General features: G+C 29.9%; 1 protein-coding gene across 8 annotated transcripts in view; it reads right to left on the minus strand.

Annotated features, from left to right (window-relative positions):
• Window positions 1-355: 355 nt before the first annotated feature.
• Window positions 356-16,689, minus strand: part of LOC122508849 (paired box protein Pax-5-like) — a 191,289-nt gene continuing 174,955 nt past the window's right edge. For 5 of the 8 annotated variants that reach the window (XM_043622434.1, XM_043622432.1, XM_043622435.1 and 2 more), the window contains 3 exons: window positions 5,648-5,878; window positions 4,631-4,726; window positions 356-1,909 (listed from right to left, as the gene is read on the minus strand). In XM_043622434.1, the coding sequence (XP_043478369.1) occupies window positions 1,683-1,909; window positions 4,631-4,726; window positions 5,648-5,878 (554 nt within the window). In that variant the 3' untranslated portion in view covers window positions 356-1,682. Of the gene's footprint in view, window positions 1,910-4,619; window positions 4,727-5,647; window positions 5,879-16,689 lie in introns of all 8 variants that reach the window. The other 3 variants (XM_043622436.1, XM_043622431.1, XM_043622438.1) reach the window with 2 other exon arrangements.

The following is a 16,689-nucleotide window of genomic DNA, read 5'->3' on the forward strand; positions in this document are numbered from 1 at the left end:
TTAGAATGTAATGAAACTTAATTAATAATTTAATTTTCCCAGTCTTATAAAAAAGCTAGTTATTTAAATTTATTTTAAATTATATGTTATTATTCAAACAAAAAGAAAAGAATAGTAATTTTCGGCAAGCTTTCTTTAAATATATGTGTATGAATTATCAAAATTAAAAAATCGAAAACCTGTAAATTTTTTTAAAAATAAAATGACAATATTTTAATACTACAAAGATAAATACTGCAACAGTCTTTTTTCAATGAGAAATAAATCTAATGTGAAAAAATGTTTAACCATTAATAACTTTGCTTTTGTCCTACTTAACTCATCAAGACAAATCTTAGAATATTTTAGATGGTTGAATATGAAGACGATTCTAAAATTAGTGAAAATACTATAAATGTAAAAAATTAACATATTTAGAACTGTGCATTTTAAACTTCAGTCAAAAGTTGAAGAGAGCGAAATTAAGATGGAAATAGTCTTAGCTGACTAAAACCTAATATTATTATTGAGAAATAAGTATAAATATAAAGCATATTCATATATTAATACTCGTTAGATCGAAACATACCAAAAGGAATAAATAAATAAGAGCATGAATATATATTCACAATAGAGTTTTAAAGATACCTATTAGTGTCTAGGATGTGAATCCTTAATATATTGGTGTCTCGATCCTCGAATAGTACCGAAATTGAGTTTAAATAAAGATGTATCAACATGAAAATTTAGATTAAAAAACTTGTATAAAAAATAATCGTAAACTATACGTAGACAAATTTTAATGCTACTAAAGTACAGCAAAATTTTTTCCCATCTTTCTTAAATGTCGTGTTATAGTAAAACAATTTTTAAACTTTTAATCTACATTAGTAAGTTTTTGTTTCCTTATTTATATTCTTGTTATTTTCATAACGTTCAAAATTCAATCTGTTTCATATAATTTGAATTTATCAAAAAAAGTGGAAATGCATTCCTAAGAACGATAAAAAATATTTTCATGCTGATTCAACTTGTTACAGAAATTAAGTCAAGATAAAACTTATGTGGACTACAATTTCTATTTTGTAATACTTTTTTCTCATTTTTTAATTTAGCGTGCCAATGACGAAAAAAAATGTTACTTCTCCCATGTAATTTATAATCTAAAATTTCTTTTACCGTAATAAAATAATAGATTTAAATAAAATTTATGTCAAAATATTTCCACCTTCTATAATATAGTGACTGTTTTCTCTGATAAAAATAAATATATTGCTGATGATTAAGGATACAATGTCAAGTCCATTTGTTTCTCTGATTTACAGGAAATGTTGACTGTGATCTGATAATGCAATGTTTCATTTATTACATATATGTTATGTCGCACTAACGATCACATCCAAAATTAAGAGGAAACTTACGGATTCACTAATATATGATAGAGCATCCATTTGACGGTTTTTGTTGCACTTGATTGTAGAAGCAATAAAGGAAGAGCGTTCTCGTGATAGTTTTTAATGTGAGACTACCATATCAAAATACATGAGCATTTATCACTTTGTCTCACAACAAAACAATACGAAATTTTAATAAATTTTTTATGATATGGCGCTTGCTAATTGTCTTCAATTTTTTTTTGGTAAGTTTGTTGGGTTACTAGCAATGCACCTAAGGAGTTCTAACCTATAACAACTTCCCTTTAATTAAGCTAAATATAGATCGGTCGAAGTCGTACTATGATCTGGCTTCGTGCAAGCGCTTCCTGTAGGTGATGCAGCACTAGCGCCACTACTAGCTCTTGTTGCAGCAAGGGGTGAACGACTAGCTACATCCGCGTTGTTCTCTGATCCTGCATTGTTACAACCACCCTGCTGTGTATTATTGTGGGAAGACGCCAGCGTATCCCCGCCGCAGTAATAGTAAGATGAATCTGAAAAAAATCACTTATATAGTATAAGCTTATTTATAAAAAACAACAGTATAAACACTTTTTTTCGTCAAATAAATGATAAATTCAATAAATTTAATTAACAAAACAGTAAAGATTTGAAACAAAAATTAAAAAATTTTACAAAACATTAAAAAATTGTTTAAAAATGGGATTTGTAATTAGAAATCTCGAGTACCTCCGAGTTTTCGGGGGTTTTCATGAATTAAGGTAGTACAATCGCGATCTTAATTTTCTATAGAATTTCATGAAATTTAAAATCTGAATACTTAATGACAAGATCTACGCAATTGCAAAATTTCAAAAAAATTTACCGTTTCTAAAACAAGATATTTAAGTTAAAAGTTTTTTATTTAACAAGGTTAACCCATAAAGAGTGCATATAAACGACACATTTCTTCCAATAACTTCTAAAATTTTTCTATAGATTGTTTTAAAAAACTAATGTACTATAAATGAATATTTGAAAAATTTAGAACAAAAAAAAAATTTAACAATATTAACCGTTTCGTTTGAAAAATGAAATATAATATTCTAACCTGGCTAGAGGCGCATGATTATTCCACAAATGTCATTTGACCGAACTGTAATTTTTTCGAATTGGCATTTTTACGAAATGTCATTTTTGTGAATCGACATTTTTACGAATTGTCAATTATGCGAACTGACATTTTTTCGAATTGTCATTTTTACAAAATGTCACTGTTGCGAATTATCATTTTTGCAAAAATTGCTATAGTAAACTTGTATGCATATATAGATTTACTGTAGCAATTTTCGCAAAAATGACAATTCGCAAATGTGACATTTCGTAAAAATGCCAATTCGAAAAAATATCAGTTCGCATAAATGACAATTCGCAAAAATGAATTTTCGCAAAAGTGGCAATTCGTAAAAATGTCGATTCGCAAAAATGACATTTCGTAAAAATGACAATTCGAAAAAATGGCAGTTCGCATAATATGACAATTCGCAAAAATGACAATTCGAAAAAATAACTTTTCGCAAAAGTGACAATTCGTAAAAATGACAATTCGAAAAAATGACATTTCGGAACAATAACGATTCGTAAAAATGATATTTCGCAAAAATGACTTTTAGCAAAAGTGGCAATTCGTAAAAATGTCGATTCGCAAAAGTGACATTTCGTTAAAACAACAGTTCGGACAAATGCAATTATTAAGTAAAAAGTAAGTAAGTAAGTAAGTAAGTAAGTGCACCATACTAAAGCATTCTATTAAAATTTATTTTTGATAGTGACTGTTGCGAGCGTACTACCTTAAGTTTGACTTATTAAATTTTTGCGTCCGCCATAAAATTAAGTATTCTATATAATAAAAATTTTCCAAAAGACAAATGAGATTAAATAGAAATTCTCTCAGATGTAAGTTTAGACAAATCAAAATTTGGTTACATAAAAAATTTAAGTAGAAATTCAAGTTAATTTTAATTCGATTAAACAAAAATTCAATTGAGTGAAAATTTTGTCAAACGATTTTTGATTAATGAAATGTACTAATAAATGACATTTGTGTCTTATTCGTACACATCTTTCCAGATTAAGAGAGTAAAAATTCAAAATCCTAAAAATCAAATTTATCAGTTTTTAATAAATTTCCGAAAGGCTGATCTCATGGACTAACTTATAAATCTTCATATTTACTAGGGTGGTTCTTATTTTGGAAAAGTTGGAATTTTTTAGGTCGCCAGTCGCAATTTAAATTAAAATTTGAAAAAATGAGCTACGCACAAAAATAGTCTATTTGATAAATATTAACCTGTAACATTTTTCGTTAATATCGCGTCGCAATACATATAAGTATACGAAGTTTCAAACAAATTCGAGAATTGCAATTTTCGGAAATACACCCCATTTCTAAAACATCTGTAGAATGAATATATTATTAATTACGATTTATATGAAAAATTAACACCAAAATACAAAAAAAGTTACATTTTAAAAATATTATTAACTTTGTATACCCGGTTGAATTGTTTTGTACATGAACACGTGCGAACACAAACTGAAAAAACCTGGGTTTAAAATTAGTAGTCTACGCTACTCAATTTGAAAAGCAAAAAAATTAACTTAGTCGGTGGGGCCACTTTTTACGGCATTTGACATTGACTCATTTTGAGCTGCAACAAAAATGAACCCAGGTTTTTTGTGTTAGTGTTAAATATCCACTTTCTAAATCTGAATCTTTATTTATTTAAATAAGATGACGAATTTTTACTTATTCAGTTTTAGACAATTAAAATCCACGTACATGAACTTGTGTATGTTTAATCACATGATAACTTTACATAAGTCAAAAGTTATAAATGCGCCAGAAACATACATACGATCAAGTACAAGAACCATGTACATGTACAATCGGGTTTTCGACCGGGTAGCACGAAATATATGTGAGACGTTGATGCAATTTTAGAACTCGGTCAATTTTTAATATATCTTACACAGATTTGAATAATGATTAATGTATGTATACAGTAGGGAAGATTTCATGTCAGTCATAGTCTATGAGTGGAAGAAACACATTCTTATATAAATCCCGTACTTTTCTATGACTGACACGAAGCTATTCTTACTGTATGTATATGTAGAAAAAAATACGAGATTTCATTTTGTATTCAACGTCTCTTGTATTACAATCAATTGTTCCCTGATCTAATGGGTAGTAATACTCACTGTTTACTTACTGAGTAACCCGCTTGTCGCAGTTCCATAACCATAACTACTATAAGGAGCAGCCGAATACTGAGAATATGCCGCACTATACGCGTAGTCACCAGTACCTAAACATACATAAAAATAATCTTACTCTTCGTAAAAATTAATTCAATTCTAATGTTATGGACTAGTTTTATACATAGTTATTTTAAATTAAAAATTTTAAAAATTGAAGTTTAATATAACTGTACATGTTAATAAATTATATCTCTAAAGAATCTCATTAATTTAATCGTTGGCATATATTGGGCGAAGTAATGTCAGTTTTGTATTGAGCTTCAATAATATGCCATCAGATAAGCAGATTTGTCCTCCATGAATGTTTTCTGACATTTGAAGGTTTCGACAACCTCACAGGTACCCTAAGATATTAATATTTTCTTAAAAAAGATATTCAAAGGACAAATCAAGGTATTGTACATTTTTAAGTTGTAATATTAATAGAATAGTTTTTAACAATTTTAGCAAGCAGCGATTTTAAAAACAGTTTTAGAAAAATGTAATTAAAAATTAAAACTTTCACTACACATAAAAGCACATGTTATTTAACTAGATTTTTTGTAAATAATTTGAAACAGAAATATTTAAGAATATAATAATTTTTCATAAGTAGCAAAAAATTCATGCATTTCTAACATAAATAGAAGGAGAAAATGACAATTATAGGCCTGACTCAAATGACTCGATCTGAATGAGACAATTGTTCTGCGGAGTTCAGAACTCACTTAAGTGGTCAGCTACTGTGCAATTTTATATAAATCAAAAAAATGTTTTTCTATATAAAAGGTTACTTTTGGGTCTCGAAAATAAGAAATATTAATCATTAGATAAATTGTAGTTCATTTAATTAAGCTTTGGTAAAAAAAATCTTAAAATATAAAGATTATTTTGCTTACAAAGGTCTAACCACTTATGAAGGGAACTTGGAATGATGCTCAGTTCGAGTTGATTGGTCTAAACCGTCAATTAAGTGCCTGAGTACTTACCAGTTGCATAGTGTCCAAAACTAGGAAGCATTGTCGTGTAAGGTGGTATTGCGGATGATACCTGAGGTTGAGAGACTGGTGGTTGTAATACTGTCAATCCCGGGTCTCCAGAAGAAGTGTTGATAGCCGTAGGGGCTGAGCTAGTCTCGTTATGTAAAGAAAGCGGTGGACTTTGCTCGCCCCCTCCGGCTCCTACACCAACGTACGATACAGCAACGGTACTGCTCTCTGCTATGATCATGCACAATACAATATAACATTCAATTCAGGCAGAAGCTAACAATTAGCAATTACGTTTAAAATTAAATTTCTATAATGCGAAATTAAAATAGTGTCTATAACATACAATGTTACCAAAAATGTAAATATCGTGTAAATTAATGCCTTCCCTCAGAGAAAGGACTAGTTTTTCGTAGTTTAACTCCTTTCTATGTGGTTTGTAGAATCAGCCAGTTAAAAAGCAGAATTCCGTTATGATATTGTTTTTCCATAAAACCAACATAGAAAAGGGGCAAAATACGACTGCACGTATAGTAATCGAAAATGTATTTGAATTCTAATGTGATTATAGAAAATATTCAGTACAAATCCATTGCATCGCTTAATTGAACAAGAACTGGGTATATTTTATAAGTTATAATTAATAGAAGGCTTAAATAATCAGGAAATAAATGCAATGAGCTAATAAAATACATATATTTAATTTTGATGTACTAATTTCATAAAATAACCTGCAGAAAACCATTTATCTAGCGGTACATTAACTCGTACTGCACTACATATTGCTCGACTTACATACAAATTTAAAAAAATTTCCACTTTTTACATTTACTTTCAGTGTACACTCTTAAACAAAAAATGTATTTCCCCTCTAGATTTTTCCGTGATATAAAACATCCTAAAGTTCCATAGACGTAAAAAATATAATCTCCAGTTCAGCTGTTTTCTTTAATTTTAAAAGAAATAACATTTTTTCAAAATTGGATAAAATTTATTTCAATCAAAAAATTTGAATATTTTTAAGAATTACAACTATAACTATTTTGAAACTTAATTATTTTCTAGAATTTGTACCTAAATTCATTCAAAAGTTAAATCATTTTTTAAATAAGTATTTTAAATCGTATTATTAAATGTTACAATTTGAAATTTTCAAACATTTTTTATTTAAAACCTCTTGAAATTTAATTAATTTGAAATACACACATTATCATTTAAGGGGACATTCCAGTTCAAAATGTAAAAAAATCGATTTTTTTTGTTTTTATTTTCGGATTTCTTATAGTGTCAAGAATACTCTCCTAAAATATTATTGCAAAATTCGAAGTAAAACAAAAGTTATACATCCTTATTCTTCACCATGTCAAAGATGTTTTTGTATGCGGATAAGCAATCGAATGATTTAAATGTTTTCGCATTTGCATTTTTTAAAAAAGACAAACAAAAATGTATTTGGTGTTGCTGATCACAAATTAGATATCAAATTTTCAAAATTCAAAATAGCGGATCCAATATGGCGGAAAGACAATTTTTTAATTTTAATTTTTTTTTCGTCCACTATATTGCATCCGCCATTTTTAATTTTGAAAAAATGATGTCATATTCGTAATCGGCGACCACAAACCCCCCCCCCCCATAACGATTTTCAAGCAAATCCAATGATTTTGAAAAAAAAAATGTCCGCCATATTGGAACCGCCATTTTGAATTTTAAAAATCTAATTCCATATTCGTAATTAGCGACCTCAAAAACCCCCGAGTAAAGATTTTCAAGCAAATCTGATGATTTTTTAAAAAAAATTTCGAAACCTATGAACAAAAGCTTTAAATGCGTTTTTCTCGTGATATCTCGTGATATCTCGACTTTTCTGAAGCGATTTTAAAAAATCAAACGGCTTTTGATTCAGCGTCATCATCCCTATAAGTGGAACCTCAAAAACTGGAAAATTTCCAACTCCCCTTCTTTTTATAAGGAAAATTCTGAATAAAAACACCTTTTTTTGCTTATTTTTGGGAAAAAGTACTCTAAAAAAGGGGGGGGGGGAGAAAATTCCACTTTTTTGAGGTTCCACACCTAAAGAATTATCTAACGAAGAGAATGTCACTTCGTTTTTGGTTTTATCTGTTTTAAAAAGTTTGGAATCGATCTTACCACCGAAAATGGGCATTTTCGAAAATGGCGTATATCGCCGCCATTTTGAAATAAAAATGAAAAAAATTTTTTTTTACAAATTCTTAAATAAATTATTTATTACATGTAAAAGAAATTTTTTAAATAAATGTCATAGTTATTTTAATAATATATACTAAAAAAGCCTTCTTTTTGCCTGTTTTGAACTGGAATGTCCCCTTAAATAATCAGGAAATATATGAGGAAAAAATGAGGTCTTTTGAAGATAATTTCAGAGGATATAAGGTCATTTGAGGCTAACTTTAGAAGACAAAGGGCAAACATAATCTCAAAATTGGGTGTGAAGGTCATATGAGGCAAATTTCAAAGGATATGAGGTCATTTGAATCTAACTTCAGAGGACAATAAGAGCCACCATAGGGGTTTTTTCATTTTGCAACCGCATCTCTGCATGAATTAAAAAAATCTTTTGGAGTTAGGTAATTAAGAATATTCGTGAAGATGGTTCCTGGGCAGATTTTGCAAAAAGTGCCTCTGTGCAGAGAAAAATTTGTTCGTAAATGATTGTTTACTAATTTTAAGTCATTTAAACCAATCAGTGCTGTTTTTGTAGGTCGCACATGACCTAGAAGTTTCAGAGACCATCGAACAATAATTTCTTATTTTATTGTTTATAAAACAATTTTATTTGAAATATCATTGTTAAAGTAAGTTCTTGTGTTTTAATAGAAGTGTTTTAATGTAAACACTGGGCCTTCAAAATGATATTAATATATATGACATACTCAGATGATAGGTACACTGAGAGAAGAAAAGCACAGAATCCGTACTGTGCCGAATACCGTCCGTGTAAAATGGGTGACAGCACCCGTTCTTAATTTTATTTAGTTGGTGTCGTTATAGCAGCACAGCGGCGGTGCGAACTATTATTACAGGATCTGTCTCATAACAACCGACAGATACTGTACTTCAAAACAGTACAATTTGAAGAACAAAATCTGTACCTCAAGCCAAAGACAAAATCCGTTTCATATTTTAGTACGGCATCTATCATACAGCGGAACTGCTGCTGCTTTTAATTCGGGTACAGATGCTAAACTTGTCCATTTCAGATTCTATGCTTTTCTTTTCTTAGTGTACCTAAGAAGAAAATTATTTTAAGGTTATGTTAGGGACCATCCATTAACCACGTGGCCTGTTTTAGGGGGAGAGGGTTCGGTAAAGAGCTACGCCCCTGTGGAGGAGGAACGAGTTTGAGTTTGAGCAACGTATTTTATTTTGCATTTTTATTTCACAGACTTTTTTTTGAAATTACGCGAGCTACTCGAAAGTCAATTCAAAAGAATCGAGATGAATCGAGTTTAGTAAAATCTCAAAGTAATACCCTTCTCGTTTACTATCAGCGTTGCTATCTATCGTTCATTCATTTTTAATTACAAAAACTGCAAGTTTGAACGAGTTTAGCTGGTTCAAGATATGTGCGATTTTAAAAGTGAAATTTGGTGAATTATTCTCAGAATTTATAAATATGTTCTGCATAATAAGATCTACGAGGTTTATAAAAAATGTTATTCAAGAGAATTTACGAATTCGAAAATACAAGCCAATGTTAACGACATATGGATATCACTAAAATTGATTACACACTTTCCATGATTACAAATTTGTATGAGTGGCTTATTTCGCCCTTTCAAAATTCAGATGACTAAAAACATTTTTAGTTTATTAAGGAAACTAAAAGTTAATGTATGTGATTTCATACGTAAGAGCCTTTTATGCAGATAATCGGTAGATTTTGACTCCCATTTATTTTGGTTCAATCTAATTCATAATCCGCTGTTATTGATTATTTTTACAAAAAAGGGTTTTAATACACAAAAAAGAAAAAAGCTACGTTTCATTAGGTAGGGGGAAGGGGGTTCTGTAATATGCTACGTTAAGCTACGTGGGGTAGGAGTTAAAAAGTTCCAAAATAGGAGCAACGTGGTTTATGGATGGCCCCTTAGTATAAGTGTTATTATTTATACTTTAAATAAAAGTTTCTGTTTAATTATATGAAACTAAAATTAAATTTTAATAGTTTAACTTTTTGATTTGTGCGGTTTTTGCACAAAATGTCATAGCGTTGTCAAAGAATTTGTATGATTTTTGACCAAAAATGCATATAACCCAGTAAGAAATAAAAGGTCTAACCGACATCTATTCGACGCGCGGATTCTGCGCGGTAGACGTCTAATAGACAACAATTTCGACATCTATGGACGTTAGGAATTAATTCAGAATTGAATTCAGTTTCATAGAAAATTAGACTTATACTTATTTTCATGTATTTATTACACCATTTACAAAAGCTTACACAATTGATAAATTAATTAAAAACATTGTGAAAAATTCTGTCGTATATAAGTTGACAGCTGTTTTGATAGTTGTCAACTGCTAAAATATATTAAGTTCATAAATATAAACTAATTTTTCTTAAAAAATCATTTATAAAAAATAATTAGGAACTTTTAAAAAAATCCTATTTTATAGAAGCTGACTACCAAATTGACAGCTGTCAACTTCCAAAATATATTAAATACTTAGGCATGGACTGAATTTACCCACAGAAACGTTTTTTGTGATAATTCATTTAAAACTCTTTCAAAACTGGTGTCTATAAAAGTTAACAACTCATTTGGCAGCTGTCAACTGTCAAAGTGTATTAAATTGATAAATATAAACTGAAATTTTCTCAAGAAACCTTTTTATTAGTAGAAGTTAATGTGAAAGTCGTGGAAATTCTCTTTTTTTTGAAAATTTGATAGAATTTTGACAGCTTTTTTGACAAGCGGTAGCTGTCAAAAGTTATTTTTGACATCATATTCGTGTTCAGCATGCAAAAAACTATGGGAATACATAGACCCAAGTCAAATTATTGAGAAATGGAAAAGTTGTAATACAAAGTTTGAGGAAGTACACCAAACCCATGTTAAACCCCATTTAAACTTTAACCCTTCGTCGGCACGGGTTAATATCTATCAAATGGGCTGTTTTTGTGGGTATTTCATTTTTTTCGCATTGTAATTCAAATTCCGGCCGGCGACCTAAGAAATTCCAACTTCTCCAAAATAAGAACCACCCTAATAGACGTCTTAACCGACAGATTAGCTCAGTCGGATAGATGCCTCGCTTGGCGGTCGTTTAAGGACCAAAGGTAAGTACCCTTGGTTCGCGCCCACTTGGCTTGGTATTTTTCCGGCACGTGAGACAATCTGAGCGGGAGGTTTGACGTCGAGGTATAATGATGTGCACCGTCGATTATTGTCCGGTACACACCATTAGAACTCGACTGTCGATAAACCTGTTGTACTCAGGAGAGGTTTTCTACAGTTTCCCTCTCCACTGGCGAGAAAACCCATTAGACGAGTGGTCCAGGCAAATGCGAGTACTCCTAATTTTCAAGTCGTTCTGCAGGCGCAAAATTTAGTATAAGAAATAATTATAGAAATATTGTAAGAGCGAAATTTGTAAAAAGACACTTGTATAGCCAAGTATGTAAGGCTGAAGACAGGTGTATAAACAAATAAATTTTAAAGAATTTTAACAAAACCCTAATAGACGTCTTGTGGCGTTCCATTTCGACGTCTATACCTATAGATCACGATTTAGATTCCACATAGATAGATGTTTTAGACGTAGATTAGATCTTCCATTTCTACCTGGGAAAGTGACCATTACTTCCACCTTAACTTCTAAATTATTTAACATGAAGAGCTAAAACTTGGCATACTGGTGTATTTTTACGGAAATTTTACAGGAAAAATATATTGATATACTAGTGCATTTTTACTGGCTGATCATAGAAAATGTATTTAAAATTTTTAAAAATATTTTTCCTGTAATCTACGTGTGAAAATACATATGTGTATCAAATTAGAGCTCTCTAGGTCAAATAGTTTAGTCGGTAAGGAGGGGGAGACGAAATTAGATACCCCAGTCAGAAATGAAATGTCTAATCGACGTCTATTCGACGTTTAAAACATCTATCTATGTGGAATCTAAATCGAGATCTATATAGACGTCGAAGTGGGACGCCACAAGACGTCTAAATTGTTGTCTAGTAGACGTCTACCGTCTAGTACACGATTAGATTATTTCCTGCAAAAATTTGACATTCGTAAAGGTACTATTAGATGTAATATCTTACATTTACTTGATTCCCAACAGTGTCAATATAGCATAATCAGTACTGATCAGTACTGATCTCCTCTCAACTTCTTAGACGTCGAATAAACGTCGGTTAGACCTTTTATTTCTCACTGGAATCGACGTCTAAAACATTTATCTATATGTAGTCTAAATCGAGATCTATATAGACGTCGAAATGGGACGCCATAAGACATCTATAGACGTCGAAATTGTCATCTATTAGACGCCTACCGTGCAGAATTCGGCTACACACTCGCAGAGGGCGAGTGGTCTTTTCGACATCTATGATTTCAAGTAGATGTCTAAGACTTCGAATAGACTACTTAATTCTTGTTGGTGCGCACTATCAAGAAATGAAAGGTATAATGGGCGATTTATTTAATTAAATCAAATTGAGTTTATAACGTGTGCATTACCTAAAGCATTATTTCATTTTTATATTGATGCGAGAAAGTGATCAAAATTTATAAAATTTAATTAATACTACACGGAAAGAAATGTACTGGTTGTGGTATTCATATAAATATTGTTGAGCATAATATTGTTGGATTATCCAATGAAATGGAAATGACCACTTTCAGCACGGAAGCAGTTTCCAAATATTATGGATGCATGATCCGTATTATATAGTAGCATGAGATATGGATGTCCATATTTAGTTCAAAATTTTGATACATATTGCGCCCAAGTTATTTTAACAGCATCCATTTAAAAATGCATTAAAAATATTATTTATAATTTATTTTCAAACTTTATTTTTTATGAATTGTGTTGAAAATAATGAGTATTAGATGCTCAAATATTATAGTTGCATGTATAGTGTAGAGATTAGTGTTAACGTTTAGTGTGCGTTAAGTCCCCCCATCAGTTAATAATTTATTTCATACTATTCCTTTTTTTCCGTGTAGGATTTTAATCATTTAAGTATTAATACTAAATTCAATTCTTCTTAATATTTGAAAAGTTTACTCTGATAATTGTAAAATACAAACTGATATCAATATCTAAAATATTTTTTTGTTTTTACGATCCTAACCATATGCACGTTTTAGCATGGACAACGTACCAGGTACAATTTCACTCAGTCGTCAAATTATGATAAAAATTGAAGATATTGATTACTCCGAGTTTGAACAGCAAAGCTATTCTCTTCAGAAATATTGCTTCCTCATGGAAGCATTTGTTTTACCGAAAATTCTCAAACTCGATTTTTACACTTCTGTTTACGTTTTCTGATCTTAGGAACGCAAAAATCACATTTTAGAAAATGTCATTTCGTATGTGTGTGTAAACATTACATTTTCACAAATATCTCGAGTTCAATAAGAACTAGAGGGATGAAATTTTTTTTAAATTTTAGATTTCATTGACGGACACATAACCAGAAACTTATTCAATTTATCAGGTTTAATTAAAAATGTCAAAAAAGGTTTTTTGTCAAGAGTTTAAAAAGAATGTTGCATGAGCTATTAATTTTTTTTAATTTTGTAGCGTTTTTGAGATCCATCTTGTGAACTATTATTATACATTTTTCAGAAATATTAGCCAAAGGGGTCATTCACATATTACTTGATGGATATTTTAGGTACTTTAGATCCCCTCCCCCTGTGTGATACTTTTTCTATAGTTTAGTGTAGAAAATTTGTTAAAGCGTGACACTTTGCTTACGCCCCCCCTCCCAAATGTCATTGTCATTGAAATTCAAAATGTACAATGTTGTAGCTCAAATTTTTAATCTTATATAATGCGAATATGGCTTAATTTCAAGATCTTGCTACAAATGCTCGTTTGTTTCATGTACCTAAAGCTAGAAATGTGACCCACAGCACTGTACATTTTTATTTATTTCTCAAAAAGTTATGCAGATCCCATTTTGAAAATCACAGAGCACTTAGAGGTAAGTATATACTTCCACCACAAAAGAAATTAACAAAAAAGTACAGTTTCTTTAAAAATCTAAAATAAATTTTTTTTCTTTAATATCAACAAAGTACATTTTTTTCAAAAATTTTTGAGTGGAAAGTGTTTTTTATAGGGGTAAGTTCAGCTCAATTGTGTCAAAAATTTTCATTGATTTTCTAAAATGTTAAAACTTTTACGATAATCAGTAGTAAACAAAAAAACAATTTAAGGATGAACGTGCACGACTTTCCCTGACAAAAATATAAACCTCAAAATGAGATGTTTCATATGGGATATATTCATACTTCAGAAAAAATTTTTTTTTGTTACTGTCACACACTAGAAAAATTTTATATTCGTATATAAACTAATACTATATGTTATAACTGTCGTGTTGAAATCTGACAACTTCACAACCGTCAATAGCACGAATGTTATTGTTTTATGATTAGTTGGTTAGAATTAAAATATTCTTTATTAATGCAGAAAAATGTCAGTGCATGTAATTTTTTATTGTTGAGAAGAAAATTTTTTAAAAAACCTTTTTCTATTTTACTTTCAATTTCATTACATTTATAACCATAAAATAATAAAAATATCAGTTTCTTTGTTTACAAGTTTCATATCGGAAGTAAAAGTGACGTTGCCGCTCTTCTTTCTTTGTTATTTAAAAAAGGTAACAGATCATATTTTTTTTTACTATTTTCCAAAATTTGTTAATATATTTCCGGCAACATAGTATAATTTTTATTTGGAACGATTTGTGATATTTCCATGCACTTATTTTTTAAAAAACATGAATTTATTTGGATTTCTTTCAACATTTTTTTTTCAATTAAAAGGATAAATTTCACATTTCTCCATAAGAATCAATGTTAAAAGTTTATAATTTAAAATTCGTATTATTCAAAAAAAAATCCGTAGTAAACAGACTCCAAACTTTGTAAGAATTTTTTTTTTACGTAAAACTTTTGATATATGTAAAAAAAAGTGTGTTTTATAATTTCCAAAAAAACGTGCACGTACATCCTTAACAATTTTTCAGGTAAAAATATACTGATTTAAAAAAATTGTTTAAATAAATATTCTGTGGGGTAGGGGAGAGTGGGGCAAAATGGGGTACCTTTTTGAAATTGGCTGTTTACAGAGAACCAAACGAATAAATCGATTCAGCTAAACTTCAGAATTCTTCTTTGTACACTTGGCTTTGAGGAAATTATGACAATAGCGGAGAAAAAAATTTTTGAAAGAACTTATATCGTATTTTCTAAGAAAGTGCTAAAATCCCATTTTGCCTAACCCGTGGGGCAAAATGGGGTGGCATCAAATAACTGTACAAAACATTGAATATTTTTTCAAAATTCATTAAATTCTTGTTGTATGAGATTATAAATATGAACAAAAAGTAGGATATTTTATTACTATGAAAAAACAAGTAATATTTATTAGAATTTAACAAAAAAACATGGATTTTTGCAAAATATCGATATATCGATAATGAAACATCGATAGTATAAATGCCTCGAAGCAAAAATATCGATTCTTTTGCAGGAAACCTTTAAATATGCATAATATAATGTTTTTAAATAGTTTTAATGAAGTGGCGTAGCTTCCGGCATGCCCCACACTTAGGTACCCCATTCTGCCCCACACTGCATATTAAAACAAAATGCAATGTTTACAAGTTATTGTAAACAATGAAACAATCTATTCTACTGGAAATTACTCTAGAATAAGTACTGAAAAAGATCCCACACTTGCCAAATTAAATGCATTAACCCAAAAAGTTTGGTAAGCACTTTAATTTTGAAAAAAATTCATATTTTTTTTGCTTAAAACTTAAAAGTTGTATAACTTTCAAAAAAAAATTTTCTTTCGGGTGTCTTCATAATTAATAACAGTTTCTTATCAACATGAATGATATATGTCGAGGTTAAAAAAATTAAAAGTACCTATCATGGAAAAACAGAGGTACCCCATTTGACCCGCCTACCCCATTTTGCCCCACTCTCCCCTATGCACAAATTTGAGCACATCGAAATGTGAACATTCCAAATTAAACGGCTTTTGAGTTATTAATTTTTTTCAAAATGCTCTAATATTTTGTTAATGCAAAAAAACTAACAAACATTTTCAATTTCAAAAAACGGTTGAAAATATTTTTTGTTTTGTTGTTTACAAACAACAGATTATTATAAAAGTTATAACATTTTAGAAAATCAATGAAATTTTTTGACACACTTGGTCTGGACTGACCCATAGACAATTTGAAAAGAATTTGCCCTCAATATCTTTTACCAATAAAAAGTTATGGGGTTTCAAAGAAAAAAAGATAAAAAATTTAAATGTTGTATATCACAATATTTTTCCAAAAAAATCCGCTATGTATTTTATTAGTTGCATTCAAGAGAACAATAAAACACAGTTTCATCAAAATCCGATACTAGAAGGAGATTTCCATGATCACTTACCATAGAATTGCTCAAAACCGAAATTTTAAAAAAGTTATTTTTTTGGGTTTTTGGTAATAAATTGACATTTAATTGTTTTTCTTTTTAAGTTTATAGTGCTTTTTGAACCGCACCTTGTAACCCCTTATTGCACACGTTTCTGACATATTTGTCAAAGTTATTCATATTGAATAACTTCAATATATTCAATATATTCAATATATATATATATATTGAATATATTGAAGTCCCAGTGGGCACTGGGACATGCCAGGTTCGAATTTTCGGTCGGCACATAGTTGGGCTACTAACTCTTCAAAGGTTGGTCCAACTCAACTTGCTAATTGTTAAGCCAACTAGCAAAATGAT

The sequence above is a fragment of the Leptopilina heterotoma genome, unplaced genomic scaffold (assembly GCF_015476425.1).
Source record: "Leptopilina heterotoma isolate Lh14 unplaced genomic scaffold, ASM1547642v1 Lhet_58, whole genome shotgun sequence".
Classification (NCBI taxonomy): Eukaryota; Metazoa; Arthropoda; class Insecta; order Hymenoptera; family Figitidae; genus Leptopilina; species Leptopilina heterotoma.